General features: G+C 42.4%; 2 protein-coding genes across 4 annotated transcripts in view; one reads left to right on the forward strand and one right to left on the reverse strand.

The window, feature by feature from the left end:
• Nucleotides 1–17,840, forward strand: part of LOC116846303 (phytanoyl-CoA dioxygenase, peroxisomal-like) — a 42,085-nt gene that overhangs the window by 6,732 nt on the left and 17,513 nt on the right. The window lies entirely within an intron of this gene.
• Nucleotides 1–17,840, reverse strand: part of LOC116846299 (galanin receptor type 3-like) — a 34,782-nt gene that overhangs the window by 2,548 nt on the left and 14,394 nt on the right. For 2 of the 3 annotated variants that reach the window (XM_032819959.1, XM_032819960.1), the window contains exons 2-9: nucleotides 8,552–8,807; nucleotides 7,779–7,975; nucleotides 5,012–5,149; nucleotides 4,149–4,449; nucleotides 2,719–2,967; nucleotides 2,338–2,569; nucleotides 1,723–1,962; nucleotides 409–683 (exon numbers count right to left, since the gene is read on the reverse strand). In XM_032819959.1, the coding sequence (XP_032675850.1) occupies nucleotides 409–683; nucleotides 1,723–1,962; nucleotides 2,338–2,569; nucleotides 2,719–2,967; nucleotides 4,149–4,449; nucleotides 5,012–5,149; nucleotides 7,779–7,975; nucleotides 8,552–8,653 (1,734 nt within the window). In that variant the 5' untranslated portion in view covers nucleotides 8,654–8,807. The remainder of the gene's footprint in view (nucleotides 1–408; nucleotides 684–1,722; nucleotides 1,963–2,337; nucleotides 2,570–2,718; nucleotides 2,968–4,148; nucleotides 4,450–5,011; nucleotides 5,150–7,778; nucleotides 7,976–8,551; nucleotides 8,808–17,840) is intronic. The other variant, XM_032819961.1, reaches the window with a different exon arrangement.

A 17,840-nucleotide genomic window follows, 5' to 3' on the forward strand; every position in this document is an offset into this window, starting at 1 on the left:
ATGAATAGAGATATCAATATAGGATTTCGACCATATTATTTATTTTAAAATCTTCTTGTCCCGTTTGTTCTAAATTATTACACGAGTTGCAATATTGTCGCAGCGACACCGCGCTCAGCATTAAATAATTTTTGTATATATTTAAAACAATAATAAGTACCCAAACAGCACAGACTTTCCAACGAACGTCTCGAGGACTTCTGTTCTGAAGACATAAGGACGTCCTCAGGACATCCACAAGACAGCATGTTCCTTGGAGGTCTGGGCAGTAATGATCGGAATCCTACATTGATATCTTTCTTCCTTTTTTTTGAAAAAAATGTGTAAAAACCTAATTATCGACTAGCTAAAGCGAAACCTCCCCTTAACAAACGTCTCAAAGTCAGAGTCGTTTGCGAGGTCACTTACCACGGCGAGGGACTTGAGCAGCGTGGTGGTCGTAGTTGTGGCTGTCGTATCCGTGGTATCGCTGCTCTCGCTGTTGTTGTTCGGCCTGGATACTGTCGCGAGCGCGCCTTCCTCCAGATTTTTACCGCGTACGTATCGCCGCGACGACGACCAGCCGTCCGTGCTCTTCGCGTTGCCCTTGACGTACTTGGGTGGCACACCGGTGGTCCACACGCTGGCGTCGCTGCTGCCCGTGCTGCTCTCGCTGCCGGTGCTGCAGTGTCTCCATCGGCGTTCTGTGCACGCGCGCGAAACGAGAACTTCGTTAAACGAGGTCGTACGTTGAAGTTCGACACATTCATTTACGAATTTCCATACGACGAACAACTTGCGACGATACGCTCCCGGGGTGATATCTTATGCCGATAGCTCAGCTTATCCTTTCCCCCTTAGCGAGAAGACCATATTCATACACATACACATACACATATATACGACCGTGGGACTTTGCAAGGGAGGAAGAATGAGAAAGGACGCGCAAAGAGACTAAAAGTAATATTAGTGATATTACCTCCACGCCCTTTCTTCCACCTCGCGTGGCTCCCGCACATGCCTTTTTCTCTATATCGATCGCGGAAAAATAACTTGGTATTATTGACTCTGAATCTCAGTAGCTGATTCGAACTTCGCTAATAAGCCAAACGTTTTACCGTCATTGCGAAAAGTCGTCTATTATAGATAAAAATGCACTCACTCCGCGAGATACTATTAGCTGAAATTGAAGCGCGTATCAGCACGAAAAGCTAGAGAAGCGACAGTCATTTTTCTCTATCTTATCGTATACATGCTTAAAGGCACAATTTGCATATTTCTCACTATGCACTATAAACACAGCACTTGAGCTCAAACAACAAATAGAGCTTTAGTACAAATGACCCTGACTGTCCTTATTTAAAAAAAAACATCTTGTATCGCATATTCGTTACTTCAAATTTGTCTCAAGCGAAATATTCGCTCGTCAGATTCGAGTTAGATGTGTTTTTTTCAGTCGAATCGCGGTTGCCGATTAAACGATTCGACTGAAAAATTCAGTTCTGACTCTAAATTCAGATCCGAGCACGTGAAATAAGTCTCAACTCACGATTACTTAATGCTACATCTCAGCTCCTTCCGCTAATTCTTTTTCTCCGTAAGATTTCCGAATTCTCGCGACACATCCAACAGAGCATTATTACTCGTTTCAATTCTACAATCTCAAACACGAAACATTGCGTCGGAATGATCGAAGCGAAAACGCATCTAGCACTACGAATGTTAGTATGGTCTGGGACGTACTTTCGCACGGCGGCGGATTCGTATTGGAGGCGAAGGGTTTCCTTAAGAGCGGACTACCTCCGTCCTGGCTCTCCTCGCTGTACGCGCGCGTTATGAGAATCCTCGGACTCCGCCTTGGAGTCTCGCACATAGCTATGGAGCATCCCGCGTCCAAATCCGCCCCGATAAAGTCGCTCCGATAATGAGGACCCATCAGACTGGCGGCGCTCGCACTCGCCCTCACCAGTTTGCTCGGCTCACCTTTGCGCGTCATGATGAAAGGATGACGCTCATATCAGTGTCGAAAGCTTTATCCATCAACGAATCAAGCGGTCTTTCAAAAATATCAATCTTTTCACTTAAAGGTCCTTACTCAAAACGTTTTCTAACATGTAAGGGATTCTGCTTGAGTACGACAGGAGACAATCGAGCACGATTTTACAAAAATATCAGTCACTTTACTAAAAGTCAGATGCGACTCTGAATTTGAATACCTCACGTGAGGCGAATCTCAAGAAACGATTGTTAATGCGGACCCAAAACGTAAATAACTGCGCTCGAATACAGACGAGAGAGTACGGGTGATACATCGCTACGGGATAGTGTCGATGCGTAAGTCACGTAAACCTCACGTACCTGATTCAGTGGCCGGCACCCTGAGGGTGTTACACGAGGCGGCGGGCTGCAATCTGCCGCGGTGGAACCCGAGATTATTGCTTCCGAAACTACCTCCGCTCCTGCACGAACCGAGAGCCAATAATGCCTCGCTGAGCCTTCGTTGCAGGGGCGGAAAAGGGAAGAAGGAAGTGTTTCCGCTGCCGGAAGGCCGCCTGGAACCCGCGACGCTTGGCGTTCTCGCCTGTATCTCCTGGAACACGATTCGCGCGGCCACGTGGAACGATATAACGACGACAATGACAATCATAAACTCGGAGGAGCGCCGTACAAGTGTCACACGACCGCGTGAGCCGAGCAATCTTATTTCAAGTCGCTCGTCTCCGCTTCCTTTCGGATTACCTGCTGCAGCTCCGACTTGGTCGCCTTTTTCCGCCAGTAATTCTGCACGGATCGTCGCAGGGTCTGCGATTTCAGGCCGTAGAGGAGGCAGTTGATGGGCGGCGAGCACGCGAGGAGGAACGAAGCCAAGGAGGCGAGCTTGGGGTACGCGTGGAGACGGTGCTGATTAGCCGCGCTGCAAGCCTCCCAGAGGATAAGTCCGCAGTAAGGAAAGTAGAGTAGGTACAGGGAGCCGACCAGTTGCATCACCTGGAAAGTTATGTGCCCGCGACATTGATGAGACCGTCGAACTTCTTGCTACGACGACAGCAAATATTGATCGCGAGGCATGAAGCTATTTATCTTCGTCAACGACGCACAAAAGAGCACCCGTCAATATCAAAGCGAGCGAATATATCTGGGAGACGTCGGGTCTCAGGCTCCAGAATAAAAGCTCAACTGCGGTCCATAAACACGAAAACGAACGTCGCGAGTGAGGAAGGCTTGACATGCAATCGTAGATTGCCTGTCGCGTTCATCGATTCGACTTGCTGACTTGGGATTCGCGGAGAATTAAATTACAGATTGGACTTTGACCACGGAGCCGTTAATTAGTCTGATTAAATTAGTCGGATCAATTCGTCGCGACCGAGCGTCGCGACGAATTGATCCGACCGATTTGGGTCTGGGAAAAAATCGTCGGATCGTCTGATCACATTTTAGACTGTCGCATTCAAACACGGAGAAAATTAAAAACTATTAGGTGGTAAACTTAGTTCCTGCGGTTTAATTCGTGTGGTACCCATTTTCCCTCCTTTTGAATTTTTCCCATTGCATGTAGACGTTTGGAAACAGCCATCGGAGTAACATTTAATGCTGCAGACAATTCTTGGAGCGTTTGAGTAGAGTTTTCGTCCAATAATGCCTGCAAATCGGTGTCTTCAAACTTTTTCGGTTGGCCTGAGCGTTCTTTATCATTGACATCAAAATCACCACTCTTAAATCGCTGAAACCATACTTGGCATGTTCTTTCCGATGGAGCATAATTGCCATAAGCTTCGAAAAGCAATTTATGAGCTGCAGCTGCAGTTTTTTTCAAGTCAAAGTAATGAAGCAGCACATGTCGAAAAAACAACTTATCACGTTCCATATTTAATCAAAAGAAAAAATAGCACTGCTCGCTTAAATGAATCTCTTCGCACTGAATTTTATTGACAAATGTCTAACCTTTAAAATGCAGCCAGTTTCAGATGTCAAAATAAATTACACCTACAACTAACGTCATCTAACTGTGAGCCGCAGGAATTAAGTTTACCACCTAATAAAAAGAAAAGTTAATTTTTTTATCCGTGAAAGCGCAAAAGTCGAGAAATGCATGGTATTACGGGTCATCTTGATAGAAGAGGTGTAGCCTCTTGTAATTAATAATTACCAAGCTTCTGTTTACTAACCGTGCTGGCGGCGCTGTGAAATCGCGGCGGCCCGCCGGCCGAGGGTGCGGTGACGGTCGGCACGAAAAACGGATTACGCTGATGGGTGATGGTCACCTGGGCGCTTAGGGTGACCTCGTAGATCGCGCTGGCGATACGATGCCGATGGTACCGCGCTATGCCCAGCACCCGTAAATTGCAGACCGTCACGAGGACGGCTGGCAGGCCCAACCCCAAGATGGCGTAAACCGCGCCGTAGAGCGCCGCGGCCCAATTGCCGTTCCCGAAATCTGGGGCGCAACAACCCAGTCCTGGACTATACCTGATCGATGTGGAATATTGAAAGCAAAAAGAGAGAACTTTGAACTTTGAAAGATGCCCCCTGGTTACCTCGAGGACCATCGCCGTCACGGCGCGGCGATAAATCATTCGCGCAAGATCGCTTCGCGAGATTGAGGCAACTTTTTAATATTTTCTACGTTGATGCGTGTCGAACGCTGCAGAAGCTAAATGAGAAAACTCTCATTAAGACGTCGAATAATTCACGCGCATTGTTACACAACTCGTTCCGCGATCGGCTCAACGCTCCGCCGACGAAACCTCCATTGTCCGGGTGAGAATTCTTGCGCGAGGAAGCAAGATGGCACGGAAATTGTCTTGCGACACGGATCTTTACTCAATTTGCGAGACAACTTGCGCGCACGTGCGAGAGAGAGAGAGAGAGAGAGAGAGAGAGAGAGAGAGAGAGAGAGCGTAAAGCAAATCAAATCTCCTTTATTATACGAGGAAACGCAATAATTACGAGAGAGCGGTGCTATAGAACGTAAGCAACGTCGCAAAATGCTGGGAGAGTCGATTAGAGTAGTGGTTAATTGTATACGAACCTATAAGGCGGCACCAGACCCGAGAATGGCGGCAAGCACAGAAGCAGAGCACCTGTCCAAGAAGCAGCCAATCCAACAGCCACGCGACGCGGAGAGACCAAAGCGGCGTAATGCAGCGGTGCGGCAATCGCGTAATACCTATATAGAATAATTGCACGACATGGTGGGAACCTGTTCGCTAAATTCCTAGGTGTGAAATCTCACTCGAAACGATCGGAGATCTCGGGGTCGCGAGAATGCATGAACACATGACGAATAATATGGAATATTTCAATTACACTCTCTAAAGTACAATCATTGCAATCTCACTGAAACGTTATACTTGTAAGTGAGGGTTCGATTATATGTATAACACTGCAGTCATCTCGCTGAAAGGTAACATGTAGCTGATTTAGTAACGACTGTTCTCATTACTGATGCAGTTTGCGAACACAGTATGATTGTATGCAAGTCTCTTTTGAGGTATTCACTCGGCGATTCGGAGTGGAGGATTCACTCTGAATACGAATGATAAATAGTTCGAATTCGAGCGACTCGGCTGCATTTTCCGAGATGGAATTTAACTTTTTAATTTTGATTACATGCTACGCAGCGCGCTACTGATAATTCTGCTGACAAAATTGAATTAATTAACGCCGCTATCGATTAATTGAATTGCAAATGCGCGTCTCAGAAATCCAACACACAACGTATATATAGGTATAATATCGCAACGCATCGTCGGCCTTGTATGGCCACCGCGGAAATGATCGACGAAGATGCAATTTCGTGAAACCGAACACATGGAGGGGATTGCGTAGGAAGCGCGAGGTGGAGTGTGCGGGGTGGTTTAAATCTGTTAAGCAGGGGATCCCACAGTTGAATAAAATATTCGATGGGGCCGATCGAGCCACGATCGAATCCGGTATAGTGCCTCTTGCTGATTCGGAAGAGGAAAGAGAGAAACTTTTTATATTCTTGACTATCCTCTTCCTCGTGTTCTTGAAACAAGTAGGAACTGAAATGTGCTATTACAAAATTTTCCGTAGCAAAATAGGCTTTACTAGTAATCTATTTTCCGGCGCTACTAGAAACACACAGTAAAATTGGAAAGAATTTATATGGAAAAAGAAACTATGGTATTCTTTTCGTGTAGTAAATTGAAACTTATTCACCAAGCATTACGATAAATATGAGAGTTCGCTAACGGGGCGTCTATGTAAACCGAAGTCTTCTTGAATCGTGTCCAAGATCATCTTCCGGCGAGATTTCCCTTCGCAACCGGGAACACGCTTTAAAACTATCGGTGCAAGTCCGCGGAAAGGATAAGCAACAAGTAGAAATAGAGCAGTGCGATTCTAGGTTACAGTCCATATCTCGAACGCGGGCGTCTCATATCATCTGACAGCTGCGGTGATACTATTTGTGAGTCTACGGAATCATTATTGACATCCTGCATCGGAAATCTTGTTGCCTTTTGTGTCGAATGAAGCCGAAGCTCGCTCGCTCACGCCGCTCATATATCACGCGCCATACATCGAGAGATTGAACTCGATTTTTATCGGAAGTTCCCGTGAGAGAAACTCCTCTTCGATCTCCCGCGGCTCCTCGCCCTCGATTTACTCGGACAATAGCGATGTTCTTTGCACCTTCGATGTAAAGTGTGCTGCTTAACGACATTCTCGTACGTTAGAAATTTTACTCTGTGCGCTCGTGTGTGCGTATTCGGATATATAACATGCAAAAATATACTTTTATTTTCATATTTCCCATTAGTCATCGTCAATAAACGTTACTTATGGAAACGACGGAAATACAGATAAAAGCTTCGAGTGATATCGAGCGTGAGTCGCGGAGACGACTCGATGGAGAACGCGCGTTCCGGATCAAATAAAGCCAGACACTTTAAACATGCATCGTGCGAGTTGCAGTTTCACGAGTTCGATTAACGAACGGAGGCAATTGTTAACAGTCGCGCCAATGGCCATTCATTAAAGAGCCCCGACTGCGAAGTGAAAATCGGCTCAAATGATGAAACTAATACCACTTCTTGTTTGTCGAGATATTTGCAGCACTGAACGCATCTACAAACAGTCGAGTATTGGAAAGGGAAAAGGAAGGAGAAGGATGAAGCGAAGAAACGTGATTTATTATAGCCTCGGGAGAAGGGAATCACTGTAATAAAAAGAATTCTGGAAAATGGATATACGAAATTTGCGGTGTTGTGCTTCGAAGAGCAAGAATGGAAACGAATAGATAGAATAGATAGGTTTACAGTCAAATTCGCGCGATAAATGAGAACTATTAATCCAAAAAACAATTGATCCCATACTATTTACTCTCATTAATTATTTAATATTTGCCTATCTTACATATTTTGGTTACGGTAACGCAATTACCTGATTAATGCATCGAAATTAAGAATAAAGATAAACTGAAGGTGTGTATATTGAAGTCTAAATCGAATACTGAATAATTCTTGTATGATTGTTTCCTCGAATGAGCTTGACTGCTTCTACGAATATTAAATAATTCTTGAACGAGTGCTTCCACAAGCTCCTTTAATATGGAAAAATTACGGCTGGCAACCATTAGTGGTATCTAAATAAGTTAGCTTTACCTGAAAGTTCCCCGTTAACTCTTCAAGTTCGTTGGAATTTGCAGGATTAATATGAAATTAAATTTCTCGACTCGGGAAACACGCGTCCGTCATCATAAGATAAAAAAAAAAGACATAAAACGTGTGAGCGCGAGAAGGAGAAAGAGAACGAGAAACGGCAAGACTTACCTGTCACAATTTAATCCCGTTACGGTCCAAAGGGCGACGGGATGTAGAAGCGCTAAGAGGAATCCGTGAAGGACGCACCACGTGCCAGCTACGGGCCAGAGGCCGGTGGTGAAAATCAGTAATATCAAGCACACCGCGGTTTCCACGGCGCCCAAATGAATCAATAGCAAAGTGTTCGCCGTTTGCTGTTGCTGCGTCTACGAACATAACGGGCGATTCGTCGATCTCGCCGGTTTGTCGCTCCCATCTGATCGCGTTAAGCTCATGTCACATCAGCAATATGTCTACGTGCGCTTCTACAATTGTCTTTTGATCAATCAGGGAGCTGCTGACTGCTGAATTGGTCAGGAGACAATCGTAGACATTAAAGTTCTTCAAGTAAGACGTAATGATTCCTGATTGGACCGGACCCTGTTCGCCATTAGGGAATAAGCGAATAGGAATGAGAGAGAAACTAATTATTTTTCTATGCGATTACAGTTACAAATACAAACGTTTTTCCTACAATTCGGAATAATCATACGTGCATTCTTTTTGCATACATACGATTGATTATTGAGAATTACACAATTTTGACTTTTGAATACAAATTATTCAAAATTGTCGAATACAAATTACTTAAAAAAGAAGACAATCGATCTTGTGCGCGTACTACTTTGAGAAAGCAAGATCCGACGAAGTATATGATAAACAAGATATGTGATAATCGCGCGATAAAAAGAGGAATAACGAATCATATAAATATATATATATATCTACTTGTTACTGTTCACCTGTTTACCAAGACAGAGAACGACGAGGAGAACGCAACCGTTTAGAAGGAGGCCCACAGTTGAGACGAGGATGACCGGTACGGCGAAGGCCCAAGGGCCCATTCCTTCTCTTCCCGCGCGTTTGGTGTTCTTTCTTTTTGTCTTGGGTATTCCTTCTTAGGGGAGAGAAGAGAGCGGGTGACGGCCGTTTAAGTGAATCGTTCGGTCTCGTCGGGCCTCCGGATCCTCGTTTGCGACATCATAATGGCCATTGTAACTGAAAAATTCATTGTTTCACGGAGAAAACATTAGGGTTATTACTTAGCTAAACAGGACCGCCACGACAAAATGTTAGTCATTTTTCGCCTTTGCATGCAAAATAGTTCCACACTGAGAGTAAAGACTGGTAACTATAACAAACTGCATTTAGTTACAGAAATTCATTGAATCCTTAGTAATTAATACTAAATATGATAATAATTACCAAATATTTAATAGATCGGGAATATGACGTAATTGCATTCACAGTAACATCAGTTAAATAATTTAATAATAGTTACTTAATGTTAAATATTTAATATAAAATATATTACAGTTATGAACAGATGTTTGATAATTGTTATGAAATCGTTATATCCCATATAATAAAAAATTCAGTAGGTACGAGTTCTATTTTGTTACTAGTATAAGTATGTTTTGTTGCAGCACAAATTCATTCATTTGCAGCTATTACATCGTTTCATCGTTTCAATATCTTTACATCGTTTCAATATCTATTATTACAGATAGTTGGTTGAACCTATCAAAAATTTTGTAACTATTACAAAATCGCTTATTTTGCTCAACTATTCAATAAGTTTTATTTACCAAATATATTCTGGAAGCAAATAAATTTTACTTCTGTCAAATAAATAATTTATTTTACAGAACTAAATTAATTAATAAGTATTGCCATAGCTTTGGCCCGCTATATTTACGTCTATCATTTAGTAATAGTAACCAAATTTTGATAATATTTACTAAATTCTTCTCTCAGTGCAGGTACATGGTACTCTGGTTAGTATATGGATAACCGCATATAACAGCAACAATTTTTAATGCAATATTTGTTATATACTTGTTTGTTATATATTTGTTTGTTGTAACTTGAAGTCACATAAATTTTTCCAACCGTAGATACCAATACGGATGTAGCGGCCATAACAATTTTCTCCGTGTAACGCACTCTCTTAATCGAAATAATGCTCTTAACGAACGAGCGATTCGTTCAAGATATCCCGTTACATGGAGCGTGGATATTCGTTCGCTACAAAAGCTATTAGACGGTTAGAGTCGGTCGGTATATTGACTTCATTCTGCATTCCCATTGTCAACATGACGCGCGCGTCTCGCATTGAGCAATACCGGACGAAGCTCGCATTTCGCACCGTTCACAGCACGTCGTGTGTAAACGATATTATCTTTAGCGGTCGCTCTCTGGCTCGCCGTTGTCATGAGCATCAGCGTTAACGTTGTAATATCACATTGACATCGACGTGATACAAACACCACGGGATGGTCAAGGGCGCAGTTACACCTGCGAGCCCATGAAAGGTCACATGTCCTGGATCATAATGTTGACCGAGTGCGCGCAGGGTGATGACGACGATGATATAATCTTTCGACGCGAGGAAATTAGACGTGTCATACGCGGGGAAGCTGTCCTTTCATAAACAAAATACGAAACAATTTCGTTAGGCAGCCGACAGTAAGCAAGGAGTGATCCTCATTAGTTGGGACCATCCATTATCTAGCCATAATTATTGGTCTGTTCTTTGCAGCTGAACTGCTGCAATAAGTTAGAGATAAGCATATTTTTTCTCACTTATTGCACAGGTGTGCACCAGTAGTGTAGTTGCGAAGAACAGACCGTATGTAACACACAATTTCTCTTTCCCCTTTTCGAGCAAACAACCGACAAGTCTCATCAACCTGTCTCTCGACGAAAAACGCGTACTCTTTCCGTAACACGTTGTTTTACAGATCACGAGCTGCTACCGGGTAGCATAATTCGATTACGACATCGCCGTGGCGGCTCCATTATCGACCATTAGCGTAACTCCGACAGTCGACTACATCGACACAAGCGAGATGCTGCAGCAGTTGCAGCAGCTGCTACCGTCGTTGGACAGCATGCGTCTCGCAGCGAAATAAAGAAGCGACCTCGTTCGTCATCGAATTTCACTGGCTGTTAATGGATGCAATTAATGAACTGCAAATGTATAACACTTTAAGAATCATTTAGATAACATTGAACAAGTTACAGAAAGTTCCATTTCAATATCTCTAACGGTATTCTCGAGTTATATGAGGAAACGTACAAACGAACAAATATACATATAAGACTGACAACGTCCTCTTTCTGAAGTCGGTTGAGAACTACGCTGAGAGTAAAACAAAAGAAAGAACAATGACTACTCTTATGATGAGTGATTTAATAAATTTTAAACTAATTTTTTTTTATTATATGCGTATCGTAGATATCTGTATTTGGAATCGTATCTTCTACAAACTTCCCTTTTTCTGGTTATCATAGGAACTCGTTCGTCTCGAGATCGATCGTCGTATAATTTCATATTTATCGTATAACTAGTTCCCACAGAATGCCACTAATCTTATAAAAACGCTGATTCCGATAAAATCTCATCTTCGTGAATCATCGTCCTTTCGAAATATACACATATCGATTCCGCGGCTGTGTATACGTTTGTTGTATGTGTCGCAAAAAGAGAATTTCATTCAGAATTTCACTGCACACGCGCGTCCCCAAATACGTGATCGTTCGTATTATGTAGGTATTTCCAAGAATTTATCGGATTACTTCCCATCGATGATACGTGTTATTACGTCAGGTTCCATTAACGCAGGACCTTTATCGTATTAATATATATTGCCAAAGTCTATAAACGAACAGCCAATTAATGAACATCAAAGCCCAAAGTGAAACAACGATAAACACAAAGTAAATTAGCAAAAGCCACGAAACAGATGATTGAAAATCGAGGTGACAATTTTATCGGGTTTTATCGAGAAAGAAAGGAGAAAGAAAAAGAACGACGAGCGCAGAAAAGCATTTCTGTCGTCTCTTCTCAATAGGTTATACCAAGTCAAGGTGAGGTGATGGGTCTTGAAAAGCTCTGCATCGACTTTTCAATAAATCCCTACTAAGCCAGGATTGCTGATCTCAGTACTTAATCCTTTTGTATTGATTTTCAAATACGAATATTTCTTTTGTATTGGTTTTTAAATACGAATATTTAAACTTTCAACAAAAAATATATGCACAAGTGTTAAATATATATATATACATTCCATATTAAAAATTTTAATATTCGTATTTAAAAATCAAAACAGTAAGAGTGTCCAGAATTAGATACATGTTCGATAATTACTTTTACTCTGCAGGAAAGTTTACGTGAAAACAGTTCTCGACGTGAAGCTATTATCACGTTACGCTTGAAGAATCCCGTGTTATTTTTGCTTGAGAATTGGACCTCGTCGCGAGATTTCTTCCTCTCTCTCTCTCTCTCTCTCTCTCTCTCTCTCTCTCTCTCTCTCTCGAATCTGCATATAATCTCTTGAAATTCAAGAGAATCCCGTTATCGTCCGTTTATATCAATCCGAAGTCTTGAGAACGTAAAACGTTAAGAGCAGGGCGCATTTGAAGAAATGCATCGTGCGATCGATACGTCTATTGTAAATCATTAAATTCCGCATGATAGAACTTGAACTCTCTCTATCAGTTGGACGCAACATTCCCAGGATATCTTTCCCATCTATGATTGATGGACGAGCCATACGTCGGTCTGGTGGTAACCGAATGAACCAGACGTACATGAACGAGTAATAAATCTTCGCGAACACGTAATCGCGTGTTATTTGACGATTCCTCTAGTCTCCTGCAATTTTATTGCTGACGCGAGTACGGCATTTTTTTCTCTGCCTCTTTCTCCTTTTCCCTCTTACTTTCTTCGTCTTCGGCAGACACAATCCGTCATATTTTCCATTTATTATCGCCCATCTGGCGAAATCGCGATGCGGTAACTGTCAGTCCTCGGGGACGACAGGTTGATTGAGAGATTTAACAAGATCGCGAGGGAAAACGTGTAAGATGTAATTCGTCAGATAAGATCGTCGGAGATCGCTTGCTTTTTCCTCTTTTTCTTTTTCTTCTTTTGCACTACTATTTCGATACGTGTGCAGGGAAAAAGAGGAAGAGAGAGAGAGACAGAGAAAGAGGATCGATGTCTCTATTCGTCGAAGGAGGTCTCCTCCAATTCCCTTTCGCTCGATTTCCTGTGAAACCACCTGTACCGCACGATCACGCGAGCCGCAAGTGCACGTGCATCGACATTACCGTACGACCTTCCTCCTGCTCTTTTTTACGTGTCCTACTGACCGCGAATTTTATACGAAAATCCCATAATTCATACACGCGAGGCTCGCCTGACGCCGCCGTGGTGGATTCGCCGGGTCGCCATTAATCCTGAGCTGTCGTTTCGTGATAAATTAACCGCGCTCCACTCGCCTGTTGTAGACACTTATGCGCCGCGGGTAACAACACTTTTAGTCTCTCATTTGCATCCCTGGCGACCGGCGGAACTTTTTTCAAATCTAGACCTGACTTTTTTCACGTCGAAGTGTTTCGTCGATGTCGACGAGATATATCCCTCTCCCTCTCTCTCTCTCTCTCTCTCTCTCTTTCTCTCTCTCTCTCTCGGAACTACCGCGAACTGATCCGTCCCGACGAGACCGAACAAGTTGCCGATTGGCAAAGTCGATTACATGCAGCGAGCCGGGTTTAGATAACTTGTTGCGTTAAAACAATGTCCACAGCAACGAGACATGGCGCTCCCGGGAGAGCATTTATTGCTGGGATCCGAATCACGGTGCCTTCGCGGGAAAATCGTTTATCGTTAGGTACTTGTTGCACGAAACACTTCGCACGTCGCGTCGACAGGCCGAGACCTCGGACAAAACCAACGGTCAATCGATAACGAAAGCATTCGCGTATCTGGAATTCCACTTTCTGACGCTATGTTGTACTGCAACGAAAAACTTCCGTCTTAGGGAGCGAGCCCTGAGAGAAAAGGGATATAGAGTCGAAGAAAAAGATATAGAGGTTGTGGTGCAATTCTCACGACCTTAATTCTCCACCAGGAGACCCTCCGAACAATTTAGAATTAATTTCTCCTCAGCGGAAACGTCAAGACAGCAATTGGCTCTGTGGTACAAGCGATCGACGGAGCGGAACTTTTCGTAAATTCCATTTCTAGGGACCAAATGGATAAGAGTTATTTCCTTCGATCAATTTCAAACGGACTTTGATGGAATTTTCATTTAGCTGTAGAGATATATTGAGTGGAAAATTAAAAAGACGCCGTAAACATTGAACTACCTCTCGACATTTTTGCAGAGAAATTGCAAACCGCTTAAAGAAGCTCTCGGGAAAATTAAGGTCGTGAGTTGCGGGATATCCTGCACATGACAGAAAGACACCCAAGAGACATTATTCATAATTTTGTCGACCCGTCGGAGAAGCGAGTGACGAAAAACAAAGCGGGTGACATAGACTTATAAAGTAGATGGCACACTTTTACAAGACTGCTTATGGTAACATTGAAAGACAAAGAATGCCTAGTCAAATGCTTTCTCTGTCACACAGATAATTTTAGAGCTTGTATTAACAGTTATTACTTGAAACAAGTGAGATATTTAGGTTGGAATTCAAAGTTAAATGACTCGCTCAGTTGAATCTCGATTAGAGAACTTCTAAAAAAGAGAGAGAGAGAGAGAGAGAGACGTTGCAAATGTTTTGAAACTTCACACTTGGAGCAATTATGGGGTTTTCTTTAACCCTTTGTATCGTTTTTTTCAAGAAAACTTTATTCTTTGAAACATATACTATATCAAGTTTTCAAGGTCGCTGATTACGAATTTGAAGTCAGATTTGAAAAATTCAAAATGGCGGATCCAATATGGCAGACGCAATGTTTAAAAAATTTTAAAAATAGAAAAAAAATTTAAAACTAAAAACTAAAAAAACTAAAAAAATAAAAAATAAAATAAAAAAACTAAAAAAAAGGAACTAGAACCACATCCTTGTTAGTTCCGGGTAACGCAAAGAGCAAGCAAACTAATATCAAATTTTCATCCGCCATATTGGATCCGCCATTTTGAATATTCGAAATCTGACTTCATATTCGTAATCAGTGATCCCAAAAACCCCCGAGTAACAAGTTTCATGACAATCCTATGGATTTTTAATTTTTGCGTCCGCCATATTGGGTCCGCTATTTTGAATTTTTCAAGTCTGAATTGAAATTCGTAATCAGCGGCTCCGAAAATATTGAATCCAAGACTAACTGGAACCTCTATATGATTAAAATATTGCCAACTTTTTTTACAAAATCAACATTTTTTCAACTTCATTTGTTTATAATTATTTATTTATGCATCATGGAACTTTAATATCGACTTTTAGTATTTAAAGGGACACCTACTTTATATGAAGATGTGAAAATTTACGCAATAAAGTGTCCAAATTTGTTGTTTTTCTTAAATATACTGTACAGTTCTAGGTGTTACTCCTGAGTAACACTGTGACGCAAAGGGTTAAGGGTATAATTTTAGTTGGATCAACCATTTTTTTTTCTCGTAGTGTATTACAGTAATGCGTAGTATATCATGTATATGATCGGCGAATGATGTTTGCCCTAAATTGGCAATTGCCAAATTGGCGATAGGTCATAACATCCCCTTCGGGGCGAAATTAAACCCACCGCCGGTGTAGTTACGTTGCCCAAATTTAATCACAGTAGCGGAGAGTTAATGGACAGGTTCTTCGGGGTAACGAGCACGTGTGTACGTAGACGTGCGGGAGCATCGAGAGAGCGTGTCTTATTTCAGCGTACAGTTCGACATATCGCGTGGCCATATTTCGCACGATGGAAATGGTAAACCACGACGGAAGCGTAGCACATGGCGTACATAGGGCGGACAGTTCGGGTGCATCGTTACGTCCGAGAAACTCTGTTCCTCCGCGCTGTCATGTACGCGGAAAACTTCGACGGGACAACGATGGAGTGCTGAAAGCGACTCACTGGACGTACCGCGTCGCGAATAGAATTCTGGCCGAAATTGGCAAGCCAATTCGATCGCGACCCCTTTCTGTGACTTTTCTCTTTCCTCTCTTTCTTCGTGACGAAAGCGACGGGAAACATTTCTTCTCGGACCCTCTTGAGTTTGTTACGCCGATTGAATATCATCGTTATGAGCCGAGCGACTTGTCCCTCGCCGAGAAGACGAGAAGAAAACGTACAAATTTGCTGGACTCCCTAGACGTGCGCGAACTCACAGACGAGATTCTGCTCGCCGTACGAACGGTGTTTTCAGGGATGAGATTCGACGTGGTACTCGTGGAAGATAAGAATCTACCACTCTGTAAACTGGGTACATATCGGTTCCGTTGGTTTAGCAACTCGAACGACGACGGAGAAGTGCAATTCGCGTCGTCCCCGACCGTAATTGCCACCAGGCGTGTAATGTTTCGCTCGTTACACGGACACGAGTTTAACGCAAAGCGAAACGAATTGTTTCCTTGCCTCCGTCTAGAGACCTATCGACTGTCTGAAAAGGACACGTTCGAGACAAGGAGAATTACAAAGGAATAGAGTTCTCTCGCGAGAAAGTGCGTATTTTTATCGTTTCAAAGACAATTCTTATCCCGTTCGAATTCGTTTATTACATTCGTTTGCGACAGCACACGTTTCCGTTCTTTCAAATTAAACTACACCCACACAGATGCGCGCCCACGGCGACCGTTGCTTCATATTTAACTTTGGCAAGAGCGGTAGTATTTTTCAAAGCTTTGCGCGCTATTCGTCGAGATAAGGTGTTATGCTCGCTTCACTATATCGGCATGACTTGAGAAAAAAAAAATTGTCGACCGCCTTTACTCGCACGAGCAGCAGCAGCGGCTCAATAACAACAACTTGTGTTCCGTAAGAACTTTCTCCGTTATATTATACACCCGCTGGAGTCTTGTCGCACGTGACGCGACGATGCCGTTTTCATCAGGTCGTCAATCATTTTTGCTGCTGATATCTTTCCGCTTTTACTGATTTTACAGTGTTGGTAACTTTTCGGGACAATTGCATGCTTCCAATATCTTGGGATAGTTTTATTTCGCAATATCATTTCGATATTAGAATATTCGGGAAACTGTCTTACTTTTCGTATTTCTTTTTCGGGAAAATGGACTTTGACAGTTGAGGCTCGAGCATGGATATTACTTTGTGATTATTCTTACTTCGCGCGAATAAAGTCGCGTTTAATCTTTTTAAGGTACATACGTATGTGCTTTTAGATATGTTCTCTAAATTTTTTTTAATGGAAACATTATCCACAAAGATACACGGAGAAAAACATTTGCTTATATCAACATGAAGTTTAGTTTTAATGAGCGAACCGGAGCATGTTTTGCTTGAAAGGCATGGAATTTCTATGATTCTTATGACCCAAATTTGATTCTAAGAATTAGAAATTCTGCTTCCTTTAACCAAATGCGTCAGTTCGTTTATTGCAATTAAATTTTACGTTGACATAGTCAAACTTGTTTTTCCATGTAACAAGATCGCTATTGAGAATAAATAAATATTCATCTCAAAGTTATTTAAAGAAAAGAGAAGTTTCATCACATGGTTGACATGTGTTACTTAAAAATGGAATCGTATTCTTCAAATTTTCATGAATTTATCTCGGAATAAATTACGAGGACGAGAGGAGCGGGAAATAAATCCCGATAAGAGCTCAAGCTCGGAGCTTGTAGACCGCCGGAGAACGAGGAGGAAATAAAGGATGATATTGCCCTCCATGAGCGCCGGTATTATCCTAGTGCAAATAGGCGTTCACCGTTTGTCAATCGATTTAGTATATATCCACGTCTCTTTGTGCCCGTTTTTTCCCGCGAGGTGTTCCGCTTTTTGACCTTCAAACTGTTCGCGCTTCAAATTGTTACTCCAAATGGAGCATCATTGTTCAAGCTCCTCGTTTCACTCTACGATATGTCTCTACGAGGAGAGCAGAAGGATCAGGAGATCAAAGGTCGCAAGCTCGGTGAAATCGAACGAACAAACGAGCTCAAAGATCACGACGCACTTGAATGCGATCCGTGTAGAAATTTTCGCCGTAAATGAAAATGCATACTTAGTGATTATTTTCTGTGACCAGAATGTTCTTTTAGATTCTTAGTGCATTCAAGAGAAAAAAA

This window comes from Odontomachus brunneus, unplaced genomic scaffold (assembly GCF_010583005.1).
Source record: "Odontomachus brunneus isolate Ranch 3 - 2012 unplaced genomic scaffold, Obru_v1 Obru_scaffold_063, whole genome shotgun sequence".
Taxonomy (NCBI): Eukaryota; Metazoa; Arthropoda; class Insecta; order Hymenoptera; family Formicidae; genus Odontomachus; species Odontomachus brunneus.